This window comes from Colius striatus, chromosome 10 (assembly GCF_028858725.1).
Source record: "Colius striatus isolate bColStr4 chromosome 10, bColStr4.1.hap1, whole genome shotgun sequence".
Taxonomy (NCBI): domain Eukaryota; kingdom Metazoa; phylum Chordata; class Aves; order Coliiformes; family Coliidae; genus Colius; species Colius striatus.
Window position 1 is genome coordinate 28,038,206 of NC_084768.1, and position 16,240 is coordinate 28,054,445.

The 16,240-nt window shown below is 41.7% G+C and overlaps 1 protein-coding gene across 2 annotated transcripts in view; it reads left to right on the forward strand.

The window, feature by feature from the left end:
- Positions 1-16,170, forward strand: part of SPATA6 (spermatogenesis associated 6) — a 49,640-nt gene extending 33,470 nt beyond the window's left edge. Inside the window, exons 12-14 of one of the 2 annotated variants that reach the window (XM_062004146.1) lie at positions 1,530-1,618; positions 5,367-5,591; positions 16,111-16,170. In XM_062004146.1, the coding sequence (XP_061860130.1) occupies positions 1,530-1,618; positions 5,367-5,547 (270 nt within the window). In that variant the 3' untranslated portion in view covers positions 5,548-5,591; positions 16,111-16,170. Of the gene's footprint in view, positions 1-1,529; positions 1,619-5,366; positions 11,413-16,110 lie in introns of those variants that run through there. The other variant, XM_010206860.2, reaches the window with a different exon arrangement.
- The last annotated feature ends 70 nt before the right edge of the window (positions 16,171-16,240 follow it).

Consider the following 16,240-nt stretch of genomic DNA (forward strand, 5'->3'; position numbering starts at 1 on the left):
GCCCACTGGCATCAAGCCCTGTAAAATACACCAGGATGGCTCATGCTTCCCCAGGGGGCCCAGGATCTAGGCTATGTTGCTAGGTGGTGGATGGATGAGGTAAATGGCTCATCTCAAAAGCAAGGAAATGGCAAAACAAGTGCACTGCTGATGTGGTGAGTAAATCTGGGCCCCAGTCTGGATCTTCTGCCAAATTTTGAAAGGTTAAAAAGTATCTCTTATTCTATTTCCTTCCAAAGAGCCCAATGCTTAAATAACCGGTCCCAGAAGCATCCAGCTGTGTTTTCCAAACTTTTGTTTCCATAGTACTCTGTAAAAATAGTGTGACTGGAGCTTTGCTGCAGATTCCTTAGGGTGGCCACTGTAGCCCTCTGCTGTGGCATGCTGACAGTATTGTAATGTTTCCATCTTTGGGGTTTTTTTTTGCTTTCCAGAACATAATTTGCCTCTGGCAAATGCTGCAGAGTTTTATTTACCACTGTACCCCATTTCCTCTTCAGTGCTTTGTAGTCTGTGACTGCTGAAGGAATAGAGTGTTCTTGTTTACAAACATACTTACTGCCTTCTATTTCAGCACAATAAAAATAGTTAGTTTTTTCCTCATCCATACCCCTGCTGTTCAGCTTGCTCTGCATCTTATTGCCATCTACCACTATATTTATTGTGTTTTCTCCCAGTTTTGTGTCAGCAGCAACTGTGATTATTTTTACTGTGCAGTCTTTTTTTTTCCAGTTATTTATTCTATAGCATGAATGATGATTTTGTTTACTAAATAGCAATTGGCTTCTGCTGAAAGCCTCGCTTAGTATCACCTTGAGTAGTATCAAGTGGTTTTGTATGGTGGAACTTCGGCCACCCTGTCTCACTGACCACAACTGGCTTCCGTCACATGAGATGTTTTGTTTCTTACTTACCTCAGAGAGCAAGTATGGGTTAACTAATGTCTAGATACCATTTGGAAGGTAAGTCTGCTTTCCAGCAACTCCTAAGAATGCCACTGAAGGGTCATTAGAGTTTCGCAGCTGTTTTTTAAAGCTGAGTAAGCATGGTCTCAGTCCTCCATATGGAATCAAAGTATTCAGATGTGAGGAATGTGTCTGTGTGCTAAAATGCATTAAATAGATAATGATAGCTCATTATAAAAGCTCATCAATAATAAGTTTTAGGTTCTTTTTCCCCCTCTTCTTCAGGAAACAAAAGTAACGCAGGGAGCAGTAGGCTTCAAAGCAATTTACTGACGTGTTTGTTGGGGATTATTGAAGCTTGTGCTGTCTGCATAGTTCTCTAGATCTACACTGTCTAGAAATTCTTTCCAGTTTATTACCTGAAAATTATTAGCTGAATTGTACTGAACTTAATTAAAAGTGTTCATAAATGATATTTGGCTCATTACACTTTGTCCCTTTTTCCCCCAAGAAATGTAAGCACTTTAATAGTCTTCTACTAAATGGAAAGAAAGTATTTTTGAAATGAGATCATTGTAATCAGAAACCAAGGTAATGAGAATTTGATTTCTGGGTTATTTTTAGGATGAGAGCAACTCATCAAAAGGAAACTTGACCAAGACAAGAGAATCTTCACATAAGGCAGCTTTATCCATGGGAGAACTGCGGAGCAGGTATGAAGCTTTTCTCTGACCAAGACAGAAGACTCATACTCATGATACTGCCCTTTAAATTTAGCTGAGAAGTTCTCTTTCTGTTTTGAGCTATGTAATATATTGCACTGGGAAAAGGCTTCTCTACGAGTTGATCCCACCAAGCTTTTTTCACCTGAAAGCAAAATACGGTTAACCATAATGATGCCTTTCATGCTGTTTGGCACTGTGTCAGTATGGCCGTCATAAAACGCTGATTTTGGAACTCAACTTGGTCATAAAAGTGATCCTTGGGCAGTAGAGTTTGGATTTTATCAACCAGAGAGCAAATGTCACTTTAAAAATAACCAGATGTTTTATTTTTTTCTTTAAACTATGGGAGTGTGAAAATAAATAGCAGTTTATTTAGTTAATACATAGTTTGTTTTGGTTTGGGTCTGTTTTCTTGTTTTGGGGAGTTTTTCCCAAAGACATATTTAGAAAAGAGAAGCATCTTAAAAAAAACAGTAGCAAAGACATATACTATGGTTTACTGATTCGGCAGGCCATGTTCTAGAAGACATCCTGAAAGCCTGAGATCTTGAAAACCTGGTTTATTTAGGTTAGTTAGTCTGTGTACCCCTCACATGTATGATTAAGGTTTCATTGGAATATTTTACTTAAAACACACCAATTGAATTGATTTGGCCAACTTCTGTAGTAGAAGTTATCAATATCAATGTTCTCTGTGTGTGCACACAGTAATTGGTACGTTTTGGGTACTTGTTGGAGGAAGGATACTAATGTAAAACATTTTTCAAGTTGTGTGACTTTTCTGTTTATAATAAGAGAGAAGTCCTAGAACTGTGGTGCTAAATTTCAGAGGTCTTGACATTGAGAAAACCAGGTTTTTATTTCAGGAATTAGATGTGATGCAATGTTTTGTAACAAAGGCTTCTCAAATCACCACTGTGTGCCACTGAAGGGAGGAGAATTCAATATGGGCATCGTACTGAACTTCCACTTGCAATTAGTAAGCACTAAAAAGTTCTTTTATGATGTTTTGGGCTTTTAAAAACATTACTGTAATTTGCAGTTATCTCTGTGATTAGTCAGATATTCTCATGTATGTGAGGTCGCTACTGAAGTTGTTTCTATACCTGCACCCGCTCCTGTATTCTGTGTGCAGGCTTTCCCCTTCCCCACTTATCCTTTGTCCTGACAGCTGCTGCAATTAAACTGTGTAGGATGTGTTTGTGAGAGAGAAAGTGCAAGTTTTTTGTTTTGAGGCAGCTTTGGGACTTTGAGATTGATGCTGAAACTGCAGACCGTGGAAAAAAAAAAGAACAACAAACCCTAGTATGAAAGAATCATGAAGTGATGGGATATGAAATGTGGCACTCAAGTTGGGAAAGGACCGCTCCCTGGGTTTAGAGGCCAGCTGTACCAGTCTCATTCGCTGAAGGGCAAGACATAAAAGGACTCGAGGACAGTCTGATTGCTGAGTGTTTGCCACAGTGCTCATAAACAGGATACAAGGACAGAGACAGAGTTCATAGAAGGACATGGTACTGTCGACCAAATGTTGGCAGTAAAGTAGATAGATGATTGAAAAGCACTGGGAGTAAAGAAAAGGTCCGTGTTTTGTGAAATATTTAGTATATGATTCACTCAGAAAAGAACTTCTGGGACTCTTAAAGGAGATGTATGAGGGAACAAAAGCATATGACAGGTATTTCAGAGCAGGGAGTTGCGTGCAGAAATCTTGCTGTTAATATGATTTGTGAGTGTAATTCCCAGATTGCTTAGCTCAGATTGTCAGCTGGTTTCCAGTTGAGACAGGAGAGGGACTCTTACCTAGCTTGGCTGTATCTTTGTCCACACCAGTGTTAAGTATCTCATATGCAAGGACTAGCTCAGGGAAATACACACACACACACATATACACAGACACACACCACCTCCAAAATACAGAAGGGAAGATGAAGCTCATGTCTTTTTGAAGTCTTTGTCGGTGCTGGCATAAGGAACTTGTGAAAGTTACTGTTGTTTTTAAGTCTTTCATTTTCTGCAGTAGAAGTGTTTGGATTTGGAGATTAGGCTTTTAGTAGAATAAAGGGCAAAGCACAAGGCTGACTGCAGGAAACAGATTCCAAGCAAAAGAGTGTCAGAGCTGTTTGTTGTGCCACTTCCTAGTGCCATGCTTATTTGTTGGCCTGAGAATTCTCCATCAAAGTGAGGTAGTATGAAGGACAGAAAGGAGGAGGTAAAACTTCAGTTCTTGATGGGTCCCCAGAGTATTGACTTGTCTACATTTAACAGAGGCCTGCATAACTTTTCTATTGATTTTCCTGTTTGGTAGGTTGGTTTCTTTGTGTCCAAACTGTGAAGCACAATTCAGCCTCTCCAGGATGATAAAGAGTTTTAAATTTGCCTCATGCTGTTGACTGACTTGAAATATTGGAGCTTTCTTGAAAAAGTGTGAAAGTGGCCTTCCTACCTTTTAAATATTGGAGTCACATAGAGATCTTGGTATTGCTTTATCTGATATAGGTTGAGATTACCCTAATATTGGAATGTAAGATGTCCAAAAGCAGAAGCTATTCCTTCTTTTGTTTTCCATGGATAGTGTAAGCTTAGAAATATGAATTTAGAGAACTGAATTTACATCATCTTCTTCCCTCACCATTTTCCTTTCTTAAAGTGAAAACCTTGTGTTTTGATGCAGCTAACTAGAAGTGTATTTGTGAGTCCTTTGACAATAAGGTCTCCTTCAGTTCTGTCACAGGTATTTACTGATATTCACTTGAGGATAAAGTTTTAAGTAGTGCTTTGACCACAGTAGATTAATAAATGATACCTATATAAGAACATATAAAGCTTCTCATTTCCAGTTTCATTTCCCAGACTGAGAACATTCACAAAGGATAACTCAGCCCTAATTTTTAAGTGTCTTAAGTGCCTAAATCTCTGAGCAGATGTGACAAATGTCACCTCAGTAGTCTTTCTTTCCTTACAATTTTTGAGCTACTTGTTTCAGGCTTTATTACAGGAAAATGCCTCATTGCTTGATATGACAAAAGCTTTTGTTTTAAAAGTTCCAAGAGAAGGCAAATAGTCTTGAAGTTTAGATATACACCCTTCAGATTTGTCAGTGTTTTCTAATGATTTTCAGAGAATAGATTTCACTTCATAGATCTAGGAAATAATTTCTCAAAGCAACTGAAATATGAGACTGCATTTGTGTTTAATATTAAAACAGTGACACAGAAGATGGGGTGGGGAAAGAACACTCGATTGCCACTATATCATAATGTATTTGGTAGAATACTTAATCCAAGATGCTTCTGATAGAGCACTTTGCAGCTGCAACCACAGTAATTTAATATACCTCTGATAGATTGTCTTCATATTGAAATAGCTGCTTGTGGTTACGTTTTGACCTTCAAAGGACACAAAAATCCTGCCGTGTTGCTCTTGCATAGGCTTAGTGCCTAGCCACACTGCCTTTCAGAATACAGCAAAATTACTGCATGCTCTTTGAAAATTAATTCTCTTTCTGTTTGGGAGGTATTATCAAGCACACTCAGATAAGTGGGGGAGAATTTGTGTGAATGAACAATGTGGGGCTCTCATTTCTTAGAATTAGCTGCAGTGCAGTTTTTTTATCAATTACTGAAAGGCAATCTGTGACTAGCAGCTCCACGTTTGGATTTCTGCTGGTTTTGTGCTTTTGATTCCTCTTCCTTATCTCAATTTCATCGGTTTCTTGCCTCCTTTCTGTTGACAGTTCACCAGCACAGCAGAACGCTACTGTTCACTTGGATAATGGTGAATACTGGTCTAGTCGTGCAGCTGTGTACAAAGGGAAGCCTCACAGAGCCATCTTTGAAGAGAGCCTGGAGAAAATATACAGAAACATGTACCGAAAAGCATCTGGTGCTGTTCCAGACCAAAAGAACTACTCCTGATAGCAATTCACCTGGAAATGCATCAGAACACAGTGTTTGTATTTGTAATGAAACCTCCTTTTCTGTAACAAATATTTGTACTCTATTTTTAAAGCTTAATTACAGTTGAGCAGGGTTTTGGAGAAGTGGGGTTTCTGCCTGGGTTGCCAAAAGTTAACTGTAAACATCCCTCTGCCTTCCTCATTCTCCTACTCTAAATCCAAAAAACTCCAGCAACTAAGCCCTTCTGTGTGATTAAGGAAGATGGTGTTGCTCCTTTGAGACTGTGAAAAGATAGTCCTTTGAAGGCTAACAAACAGGTCTGCTGGACATTCCTGTCTGACATCAACTCAGGTTTCAGCTGCAGCCAACTCCCATTAAATAATTCAAGCTATTTGGTAACATAAACAGAATTGGTCGAAGCAGAAATACATCCCAGTGTTCAGAGAAGGAGTGTAAAGAGGAAGGTGGATGTGAGTATTGATTTAAAAGCATCCCATCAGGGACAAAGAGATTGTTTTCTAGAAAGTTGCCTTTGGATTGCTTATTTTTGAGATGGGCAGAAACAGAGCCATAGACATGCTTTCCTACTGCTTTTAAGCACTTCTAGTCACAAATTCTCTCATGCTGCCAAATTGTAAACGAAACCCACCCAGCCCAGCAGCATGTGCCCTTGAAAATGAACAGGCTCACTTAAATGCAGCCATGACATTTGCCAATATACCAATTGCCAGTTTTAGACAATATGAATAAGAAAGGAAGGCAGAGGCTGGAACCAGTCAGCAAGCTCCTTATACACCCCATACAGGCCTTCTGAAGTTCCTGCATCACAATCCCACCTAATTTGGAGCCTGTCCTTCCCAGTCTGCTGGGATCCTCTTGGCAGAAATCGCATCGTTTTTGCTAAAGGCCACCAAATGTTCATCAGCAGTTCGATGCTTTCCCTGGGGATGGAACCTTTTCAGCCTTGCATTGAACAGATCCCACATTAGCAGACCAGGGCAAATTGCCCATCTATTGAAAAGCAGAATGTTTTAAAAGGGCAAGAGTGTCCATCTCCTGCTTCCTTTCAGAACAAGGGAAAAAACAAACGCCTGTTTTGGCTCCTTCCCTGCCTGAGTGAACAGATTCAGTTACACCGATACCATTTTACCTGTTAGGGTTGGATAAAGGATAAAGCTAGCAGTACAGATGGCAGAACATATGACTGTAACCTGCTAGCATGCCTAGATAAACAAAAAGTTGGTCTACTCTGCCTTCCACCCTTTAATGCTGAGACAACATAATTGATTTGAGAGAGCAGTTGGTGAGCAATTATGCTAGTGGGAAAGCACGTTGAAAGACTCTGTGCTTCTGTTTCAGGGAAGGGGACTCTCAGAGGAAGTGTCTTGCATATAGACATTTCTATTCCTCGTAACTGTTAAACAGGTTGAAGTGGATTAACACTGATAACTTCCTGTCCCTGCTGCCATTTAGCACATTAGTGCTTTCAAAGGCCATTAGTTGCACAGTCCTGGGCTATGGGGAAGTGTTGAGTCACTCTGGGAAGCAGTTGCACTGTGTTTTTTTGCAGAAGGGAAAAGTTAAACTTAGCCAGGCTGGGCCACTGAAGTGTGACTGACCACAGAGGGTTGTGCCACCAGTGCCTGGTCTGCATTCATCAGCCTCTGCCTGTCATCTCGTAGTAGTCCATGAAGGAAGAGTTTCTTTCTCCTTGCTGTTCAGGAAAGCAGGTGTGTTCAAATGGATTCTAAGTAGGCAGGGCACATTCTGAAAGACACTTCCAAGCTTTTGGTTTGTGGAATCTCCTCTGGAGACATTCCAAACTCACCTGGACAAGTTCCTGTGTGACCTACTCTGCGCTGGCAGGGGGCTTGGACTAGATGATCTTTCGAGGTCCCTTCCAACCTTTAAGATTCTGTAATTCTGTGGTTTAAAATGAATCTACTGAAATCTGAAGGTTGGTGCAGTTTCCTGTATGTGTTTGAGCCATAAGATTTAGTGTTCTTCTCATAGCATCCCATGGTTGTCATTCTGTATTCTCTGTGTTTTCCCTCTCCAGTGTCATAGGTTAGTAAAAGCTGCAATCTTCTGAAGATTGGCTGCTCTGCTTTGGCCAAGTTTGGTTCCACGACATAGAACTTCCATTAGATTTGTCCCTCTCCAGCATTCCAGTAGATTTTAGTCCTTGCTTGTTCAATGTCTAAGAAGACCTGAATACTGAGGCTTTGGGTTTTTTGTATGGATGAGTAAGGACAAAAGGTGCCAGGAATTCAAGACACAAGATGGGGATGAGGGAGGTTGGAAGCCACCGTGAAAAAATAAGGTTAACGGTTTTGAGGGGTCCAGAGGAGTGGCTGGGGTATGTGTAACTCCCCTAGCTAAAGAGAGGAAGCACATGGTAATATGACATCCTTCAGTTTTTCATCAAAGGTGAAAACTGGATGGGAGGAGGGAAAAATAAGTGTCATATGTTGAATTTTGACCATTGTGAATATTCTCACTATAGCCTCTGTGTGTGGTGTGACAGCAAATGAAGCAGATAGACTGAGAGTGTCTTTGGCCCCGCTCCAGCTGCAAGGGGAGATGGTGTGTGTAATGTCTTTCTGAATCAGCTGCTGCAGAATATGTGCTTCTCTCTTGGGTCGGAGTCATTCCACAGCTTATATGCTGTGATACAGCAAAGAGTGTTCTTTTCCAAACAACAGTGCTGGAAATCCAGTTTGGTTAGTGGCAAAAATTTTCCCTGAAATGTGACACAAGACCCAAATTACTCTGATCTGTCCATAAAATCTGCAAACCACTTTGTTTTCAGGAGTGTTTGGCCCCTTCCCTGTTTCCTCCTGTTAATATGCAAACAGCTCGAGTGCACTGAGGACCTCCGCTCCTTTGCTACTGCGGCATGTGATAAGTATAGGTTCAGGCAGGGAACCAACACAGTAATAAACTGTAATTGTTTAGTGCACCTTGCCTTCTAATACAATTTAAATCCCTTCTATCAAATGCAAATTTCTAGGTTCCTGAGTGGAGTTTTAAATAGCATTTCCTGGGCTCTTTCCTTATCTTTTGCCATCCACAAAGTGGTGTGTCAGTGACAGTGGGATGGCATAACTCAACCCCTGTCACTTTACCTCCTGAAGGAAAGCTGCCTGCTCAAATCTAGAAATAATGGGCTAGATTAAGAGTGAATTAGTGTTTTTCTGTAGAGCCTATCTCTTTCTCTTGCCTTCCCCAAGTTATTATAACCCATGAGTATTCTCACCAAATGCTATTCAGCATCCAGTGTTGCTTGCAGTATGCAATCAGTGTAATATTTTAATCACTTTAATGCTTCCTACTTGCTCCCTTCCCTGTTTGCTACAAATAACTTGATATAGTTTAGCATCTTGGAGTGGCTGTAGCCAAACTACTTGTCTGTTTTCAATAGAAATGCAAATCCTTAGCAGAGTGGTAGTTGCCTTGGAAATCACTCAGTCATTGACCTGTTGTGGATTAAAGGCAAAAATGTCAAACTCTTTAATGATTTGCCTTATCTAAGTTTTCAACTAAAAGAAGGGAAGCTTAAATTGGCTCACTGGGGAAGAGAGGCATGGGGATGGTGAGAGACGGGAAGAGAAAGGAGCAGCTTGATAAGATAGATGGGCAGCAGCTTGGAAGGTGTCTGAGGGCTGTTCTTTAGATTGTGCATCACATGTGTGAATTTTACTGTTACTTTGGAGGCTGCCAAAATGGTGAGAGGAGAAAGGAATCTACCTATAGGTGCTGAGAACCTATTTTTGAGGTGAAATAACAGAATATTTAGCTCTGCTCAGTATTAAATAGTCTTTTCCAAACTCCCTCTCATTGTTACCTCAGGTGTAAAATGGGGAGCTTGTACTCTGTTAAAAGCTTAATTAAATGGCTATGAGTGCTTTGGGATCCTGAGGTGAATGTTACAGGAATTAGTTTGTGGAAGCCTGGCTGAGAAGTTCCATCTCATCCCCAGGTTACTAAAAAGCCTTTATTTTAATTTTCCCAGGTTTCCTATGTTTTAATCAGACAATTATTAAGCAAGTCTTAATCTTATCAAGTTAGAAATCTATTAAATCTGAGAGACAGATGAAGAAGATAATGAACTGCTTTACTGCATGTGCTTTTAGGAGCTAATCTTTACAGCTGGTATCCTGCTCAGCTTCTGTCTCTCACCTGATCTGGGTTCATACTCACACTGATTGCTCTCATGATAGATATGTATTTTTTTTTTAAATACAAATTATACTTTTATCATCCTGATGTCTCAGTGCTGTCTGCTGAATGTACTAATCAGCACTATTAACATCTACTGCATGGTTTGTTCTCCCCCTCTCCCCAGGAACAAGAGGCACGATAGTGTGTGTGGCTTGACAGCGGAGAAGTTTATGTGCTGTGCCATAGGCTTGCCAGGCAAGGAGCTTCTGCCTTTTCAGTCAGTGTGCAAAGGAGTACCTTGTTATATAATTCTGCTCTTTCAGATTTTAAAGCTTGAAAGTATTTTCTGGCACACTGAACTATGCAACAGACTTCTCAGCCTTTTAGCAGTGGTTACTTGACTGCGTAAATCATGTAATGTGGAATCTCTGGGTTGCAGGGAAACCTACCATGATGTTAATTACTTCAGTGGTTATGGAGTGATCGTTGTCAGGATGCTGAGAGTATCTCAAGAGGTTTGTTTAGTACTCAAGGAATTTGAGGAAACTTTGAAACCAATGAAATGTAGCTACTTGGTGCCAGGGAAAAGGATTGAAGCTAAGAGAGGACAGCATCTGTGGATGATGGCAGTGGCCTACCTCATTGACAGATATGATGTCTGGTTTAGGTGATGGTCTCTGGGAGTAGTGGAGAACTAGTCTTTGGCAATCCTTTAAACAGATAAACCATTGTAGGAAGTGATCAGGTGCACCTAATATTCCCCTTTCTATTACACAGTGAACTATTCAGCACAAGCCCCATTGATTGCATTGGTTTCTCCAGCTTTCTCCATGGAATTCAAAATGTTGTCAGCCAGAGCCCTTAACAGATGAGGCTGTAGCTCCTTTTGTTGTCAGTGTTGGCTTGCCAAAGATATACAGTTTGTTCCCCGTTTGTCTTCAGTAAGAAATTCTCTGAAGTGCAGTGATAATTTGTCTGGATGACAACATAAAGGAACTGTAATCTTTCTCTTTGCTTGATCAATGTGGAGATTGTGCTTTTTCTTCCAGTGTGTTTTCATTCAATTCTGGGTGATTGCCTCTGACCTAGCAGAGAACTCTCTGCAGTCTGAGAAGTGGCCATCTGAGCCTTCTTCTCACCTCTTCAGGGAAATGAGTTTGCTGTTGCAAAACAACATCCCTGCCTCATAAGGATTTACTGATCCAGAGGATACAGCAGAAAAATGTTTCTCTGTGGTCAGGCATTTGTGTAACCCTGTAGGGCTGATGCCACAAAAGGAGCAGAGCTTCACACAAAGAGGGGTGGGGGGCTGGAAGCAGGGGCAGGTTGAGAGTGGTAGTTAGGTGTACAGTGAATTGTCAGTATATAAAATAGCCTGTGAAACCTAGAAGTAACAAAAGCACCACCTACACCACTGAAGGGTGGTAAATCCTAATGTTTATATTCCTGTTGTTACACTGACTTGACTTTTCCATTGTTTCCCTAATTGTGTTGTTACCAAGGCTGTAGCTGTGTGAAATGCTTCACTCAGTACTCCAGTAGTAAACATTTGCTAAGAAGTTGCTTTCCCTGCCTTGTTTCCACCACAATCATCTAGTGTTTACATACATTTTAGCCTCTGTGCCATTTTTGAAGGCTTTATTTGTCTCATTTACGTTTTTGGTTCAGATAATACTTAAATATGAAATCCATCTGGGAAACATATTGTATATTCAAGTTGAGGGGTAAAACCAGTTTTTAATTAAAATTTTATACAGTGCTTGTATTTCACTTTGTCCTGTTTTATTATGAAACACTTCAATCTTCTTCCTAAAACACATATGTCTTGTGCGTTTCAAGATGTTCCTTGTTGCTCATGCAGAACCAGTTTCTGAGCTCTGTCAGCAGAGTGCCATATGTTCTGGGGTTCATTTAGCTTCTCTGGCGTTTGTGTAGGCAGCATATTGGATGCAACACAGCAAAGCTCTGCTCCATTCTTCTCTTTGTAAACTTGTCAAGAGATGAAGAAAGCCGGGGAGAAGAAAACACTGAATAATCCTCGAGTGATTTGAATTATCAGTAAGTTGTGGTAACTGGGCCAATCAAAACTGAGGTTTCTCGGGTACTTGAGGATTTCCCTTAATTGCAGCTTATGCACAGCCTATGAGGTGATGTGTCCCTCGGTGCTGCATCCTAAACCAGGGCTGGAGATTGAGATATAACCCAAGCCATTGGGAAGTGACAAGCATCAGGCTCTCTTAATTGGGCCTTCATCTGCTATTTTAAATTATATTATTGCAACAACAAGGTGAGTAGTAGAAGATGGGCATGTGAAGGGATTGTGCTGCTCTCTCTTGTCTTCAGGCTTTGTGGAGAAGAACTCTCTGTTCTCTAAATGCCTGGGACTGAAAAGAGAAATCTCAAGATTGATGATGCCCTCCTTTTTTTTTCCTTAAAGAAGTAATTTTTCTTACCAATTCCTTTTTCTTCCCTGCTCCCTAAAATCTTGACCATGAACCAGCAGGTACCATCAGTCTTTGCCACTTTGTCAGATACTGATCTGATCCTCCCCAAGCTGGGTGACTGTGACAGGATCAAAGTGTTCTGTGGTTCTGCAACTGGAGCTTAAAAACAACCACCAAAAAAAGGGGGGGTGGAAATGGAGTAAGAAACTGGCAGGAAAAGGAATACATGTTAAACACTTTCCCCTTTGCCCAGATATGAAGCTGGAGGGAAAGAGTTGGAGTGGCTGCTTGATGGGAGCACTTGAAGGAGCGGGGAGGGAAACTTCTGCAGTTGTGACCTGAGGTGGGTCAGAAATAACCAGCTGGAGTGACAGGAGCATAAACCTGGTTGAAGTGACAGGCAGCTCAGCTCCTGGGACTCTATTTACATATGTTTAAAACAAACAAAAAAACCCTGCCTTTGTTCCCCAGGAAAATCTATTTACTTGGCATTCAGCTCATGTGTGAGCTGGAAGTTCTTTCATGGAAGATGTAGAAACAAAGCAACTGACATTTCTGCTCTGATGGGAGGCTGAAGCCGAGATTTGATTTTGAAATATGAAAGTAAACTGAAACTACCTCCAATTTAAAGGTGGGTTTTTTTAAATGACCTTAAAAGATTTTTTAGAAGGTTTTTGGGTTTTTTTTTCTCCCCCTCCCCTTAGGGACCAGAAGAAATTATAACAGTAGTCTTACTTATAGCTGTAAGTCTACAGAGACAGTGGCTGTAGGTTAATGAAAAATTGACACTGCTACTTGCCTGTGCTTCCAGCAGAATTTTTTTCTCTTCAAACCGATGTGAACTGTTGCACTGTGTGAGCTGGTTATGAGCCTCACATATTAAATTGAATGCTTCTTTTGTGGAGGCTGCAGGAGCCAGCCACAGCTGAGTGTTCGGAACAACATTCCTGGTTTGAACAAATGCAGCAAAAATTAGTTTCTTAAAATGGTTCCCCTGGTCCTTCCCCACCCCTTGACACACACACTGGGATGTAAAGCTTGCTGTGTTAGTGCAAACCAGAAAGGGGGCAGAGGAGTTGCTCCCAATGGTCTCCATCCCAGTAATGAACCCGTAGTGCTGATGGCAGAGAAACCACACCACAGAGCAGTACCTGAGCATTGCAAGTGCAGTTGCTCTTATAGCTTGCACACAGGGGTGTAGTGTTCCACACTGCTCTGCCCACACTCCCTTGTTTGGCACTGGGGCTGCTCAGGATCTCTCTGTAGCTCACAGAGCATTGGTGGCCTTTCCCAGGCAGCATTGCTGCAGTGTCTTTAGGGACAACTGCTTTCTTGTTCCTGGGAGTCCTGCACAGAAATGGCATGAACTCAGCAGCTCAGGCTGGCTTTAGTTTGTACTCTGACAACTTAATATCTGTTTGTTGTCCTTGGCATGAGGGTGCCATCTGGTCTTGCTTGGACAGCTTATCTGTATTATTGCACTGCCTGATATTTCAGTTTTTGTTTATGAAACCTTGAGCTGTGCTTGAATGACACACCAAAACCTCCATGCCAGCCTTTGAGCAGGTGACACGTGCCTAGTACTTGAGGGGCTGTTCTGGGACAGAAGAATTCTATGTCTCATTCTGTGTCTCTTTCAAGACTTTTTGGGTCACAGAAAGGTGGAGAAAATGTGGGACTGAGGGTCAGGGTACACCTGGGAAAGGGCATCACTGTGAGCAGTGGAACTTGGAGCAACAATGGGAAACACAGACAAAGACGCTTCCTTGGGTGTTTCTCCAACAAGGACATCTGTCTTCTGGTGTTCCTGGTGCATTTGCCATCTCCACTGGGGATAAGATTACGTTTAGGTGATGAGGAAGTCATCCTCTTTCCCTTCTCTGAAGAACAGGCAGTGAGGTTTCCTTGCAGTCTTCACAGCCTGAAAGACTTCACTGCCATCACAGCAACACTGTAGTGGGGCAGCAGCCCAGCAATTGGCTGCTTCAGTCACCTTCACTTACTTCAGAGCAGCTTGTACAAAAAATCTCAAACTGTTGCAACACCAACATTTTACCTATGCTAGAAAAAGATGGCTTTCATCTATTGTTCCTCCCCTTCAGCACACCGTGTATCACCCTCACTGTTCAAGGCAGACAAGCTGAAAACTACTTATACATGGCTTTGGGGAATCACCAAGGTTGGATGACACCTCCCAGGTTACACTGGCATCAGTCTGAAGCCAGGAAGATAAGCACACCCCATTAATGAATGCATAAGAGGCCTCCATTTGGGTTTTTTTTTTGCATCCTCTACATTTTCTCCTTTGCCACTTGTTTTGGCTTTATCCCCTTTTTTGTCTTTCTTTGACTATAACACCTTGTTCCTCTGCATGGAGTCTTTGATTTTTTTTTATGTGGTGTGAGTTCAAAACAGACAACTGCTTAATGTAACAGATGAGGCCTGATGAAATCCAGCAGTTGAAAGCTGGAGTGAGATGCAGCCATGCTAGAAATAAGGTGCAGATCCTTTCTTCTGTGTTTTTTTAATGTAATGAGTATTTAGCTTTTAGAGCACCTTAGCCAGAAACAAGCTTCTTCAAGGTTCCAAGAAACATAAGGAAAAAACTTCTCCCCTGTTCAGTGATGGAGCACTGGAAGGGGCTGCCCAGATGGGCTGTGGAGGCTCCTTCTCTGGAGACATTCCAAACCCACCTGGATGAGTTCCTGTGTGACCTACTCTAGGTGGTTCTGCTCTGGCAGGGGGGGGTTGGACTGGATGAGCTTTCAAGGTCCCTTCCAACCCTTAAGATTCTGTGATTCTTCTTAGCTTGCAGTCTTTATGCCAGGATTAACAATTTTGCTAAAAGAAATCTGGCTAAACTGTAAGTTTGATAGAGAAATAAGCAGGGATGTTCTGCCATGTGCATTGTGGTTATTGCTCAAAGATCACAAATCCTACCGGGTCAAAGTAGAAGATTTGACCTTTTACAAGCTGCAAGTCTGGTCCTACTTCAGTGTGCAGCCTGAGCTCTCGCCACTTCTCAAACTGCAGAGGTTCCCAAAGCAACTGGACTTACAGCTCAAGCTTAGAGACCCAACTTGTTTCTCTTACTAACTCATTGCCCATTACTCTGCAGACAAGGCAAACACTGCTTTGGGGTGTATGCAGACTTTCCTCATTTCTTATAATTTTTTCAAGATGTAGTCTGTGTTGATGACTTTTTAATTAAACAAAAATCCAGAAGACTTTGTGAAGTAGGAGTAACATGTATGGTTAAATACCAGCCAATTTAGCAAGTGTGCTTTTGCTGCTCTGCAGAGGCACACAAAGCCCTCCTGCCGCTGTGTCAGCATATTGAGACTGCTACAGCTTGAGGTTAGCAGGGTTGGTTTCTTTTGTCTGGGGTTTAAAACATTGCTCCCAACCTGGTACAGGGGTAAGATAAGAAGAAGCCACTGAAGGTAAGATGTTGACTATATTATCTGTAGGAGAAACACTTCTTGACTAAGTAATTCCAAATAGTTTTAAGCAACCTTCTGCTCTCCTCCTTGGCAAGGAAGGAGAGTTTGCTGGGGTTTGAAGCACTAGGCACTGAGAAACAAATAAGGGAGCTGCATTACTGGGGAGAAGGCAGGGGAAAACTACCTTTCAGGAGCAAGAAGGGGAATGGTGGGGTTCACATTGCTGGGGACATCACAGCCCAGAGCCAGACATGTGGGGAAAGTCCAGCAGAGGCACAACAGTGAGTACTTGCATGAAAACTGGGCTCAGAATAGCAATTCATGGGTACAGACAAAGCAATGCACAGGGCAAAGCTGCTGTTAAGTTTTTGCATTGCTGTTCATGGTAAAAGTAGGAGAGGGGCTCTGTATGTTCTGATATTTATTGTTTATTATTATTTTGTTCAAATGAAGGTAGTGAAAAGAAGAGAATGTAAAAGAAAGGAAGCTAAACCACATACATTTACTGAGTTTCTTTCTTTTCCTCATAGGGCCCAAAATATCAGCAGGGTACTGGGACTCTGCCAGCCCACATGTGCCCTCACTCAGACCTCCAGGAGCTTTACCCTGGTGAAGTTTCCCTCTAGGAATGCAGGAACGACAGTGCCTGTTGAAGGTAGG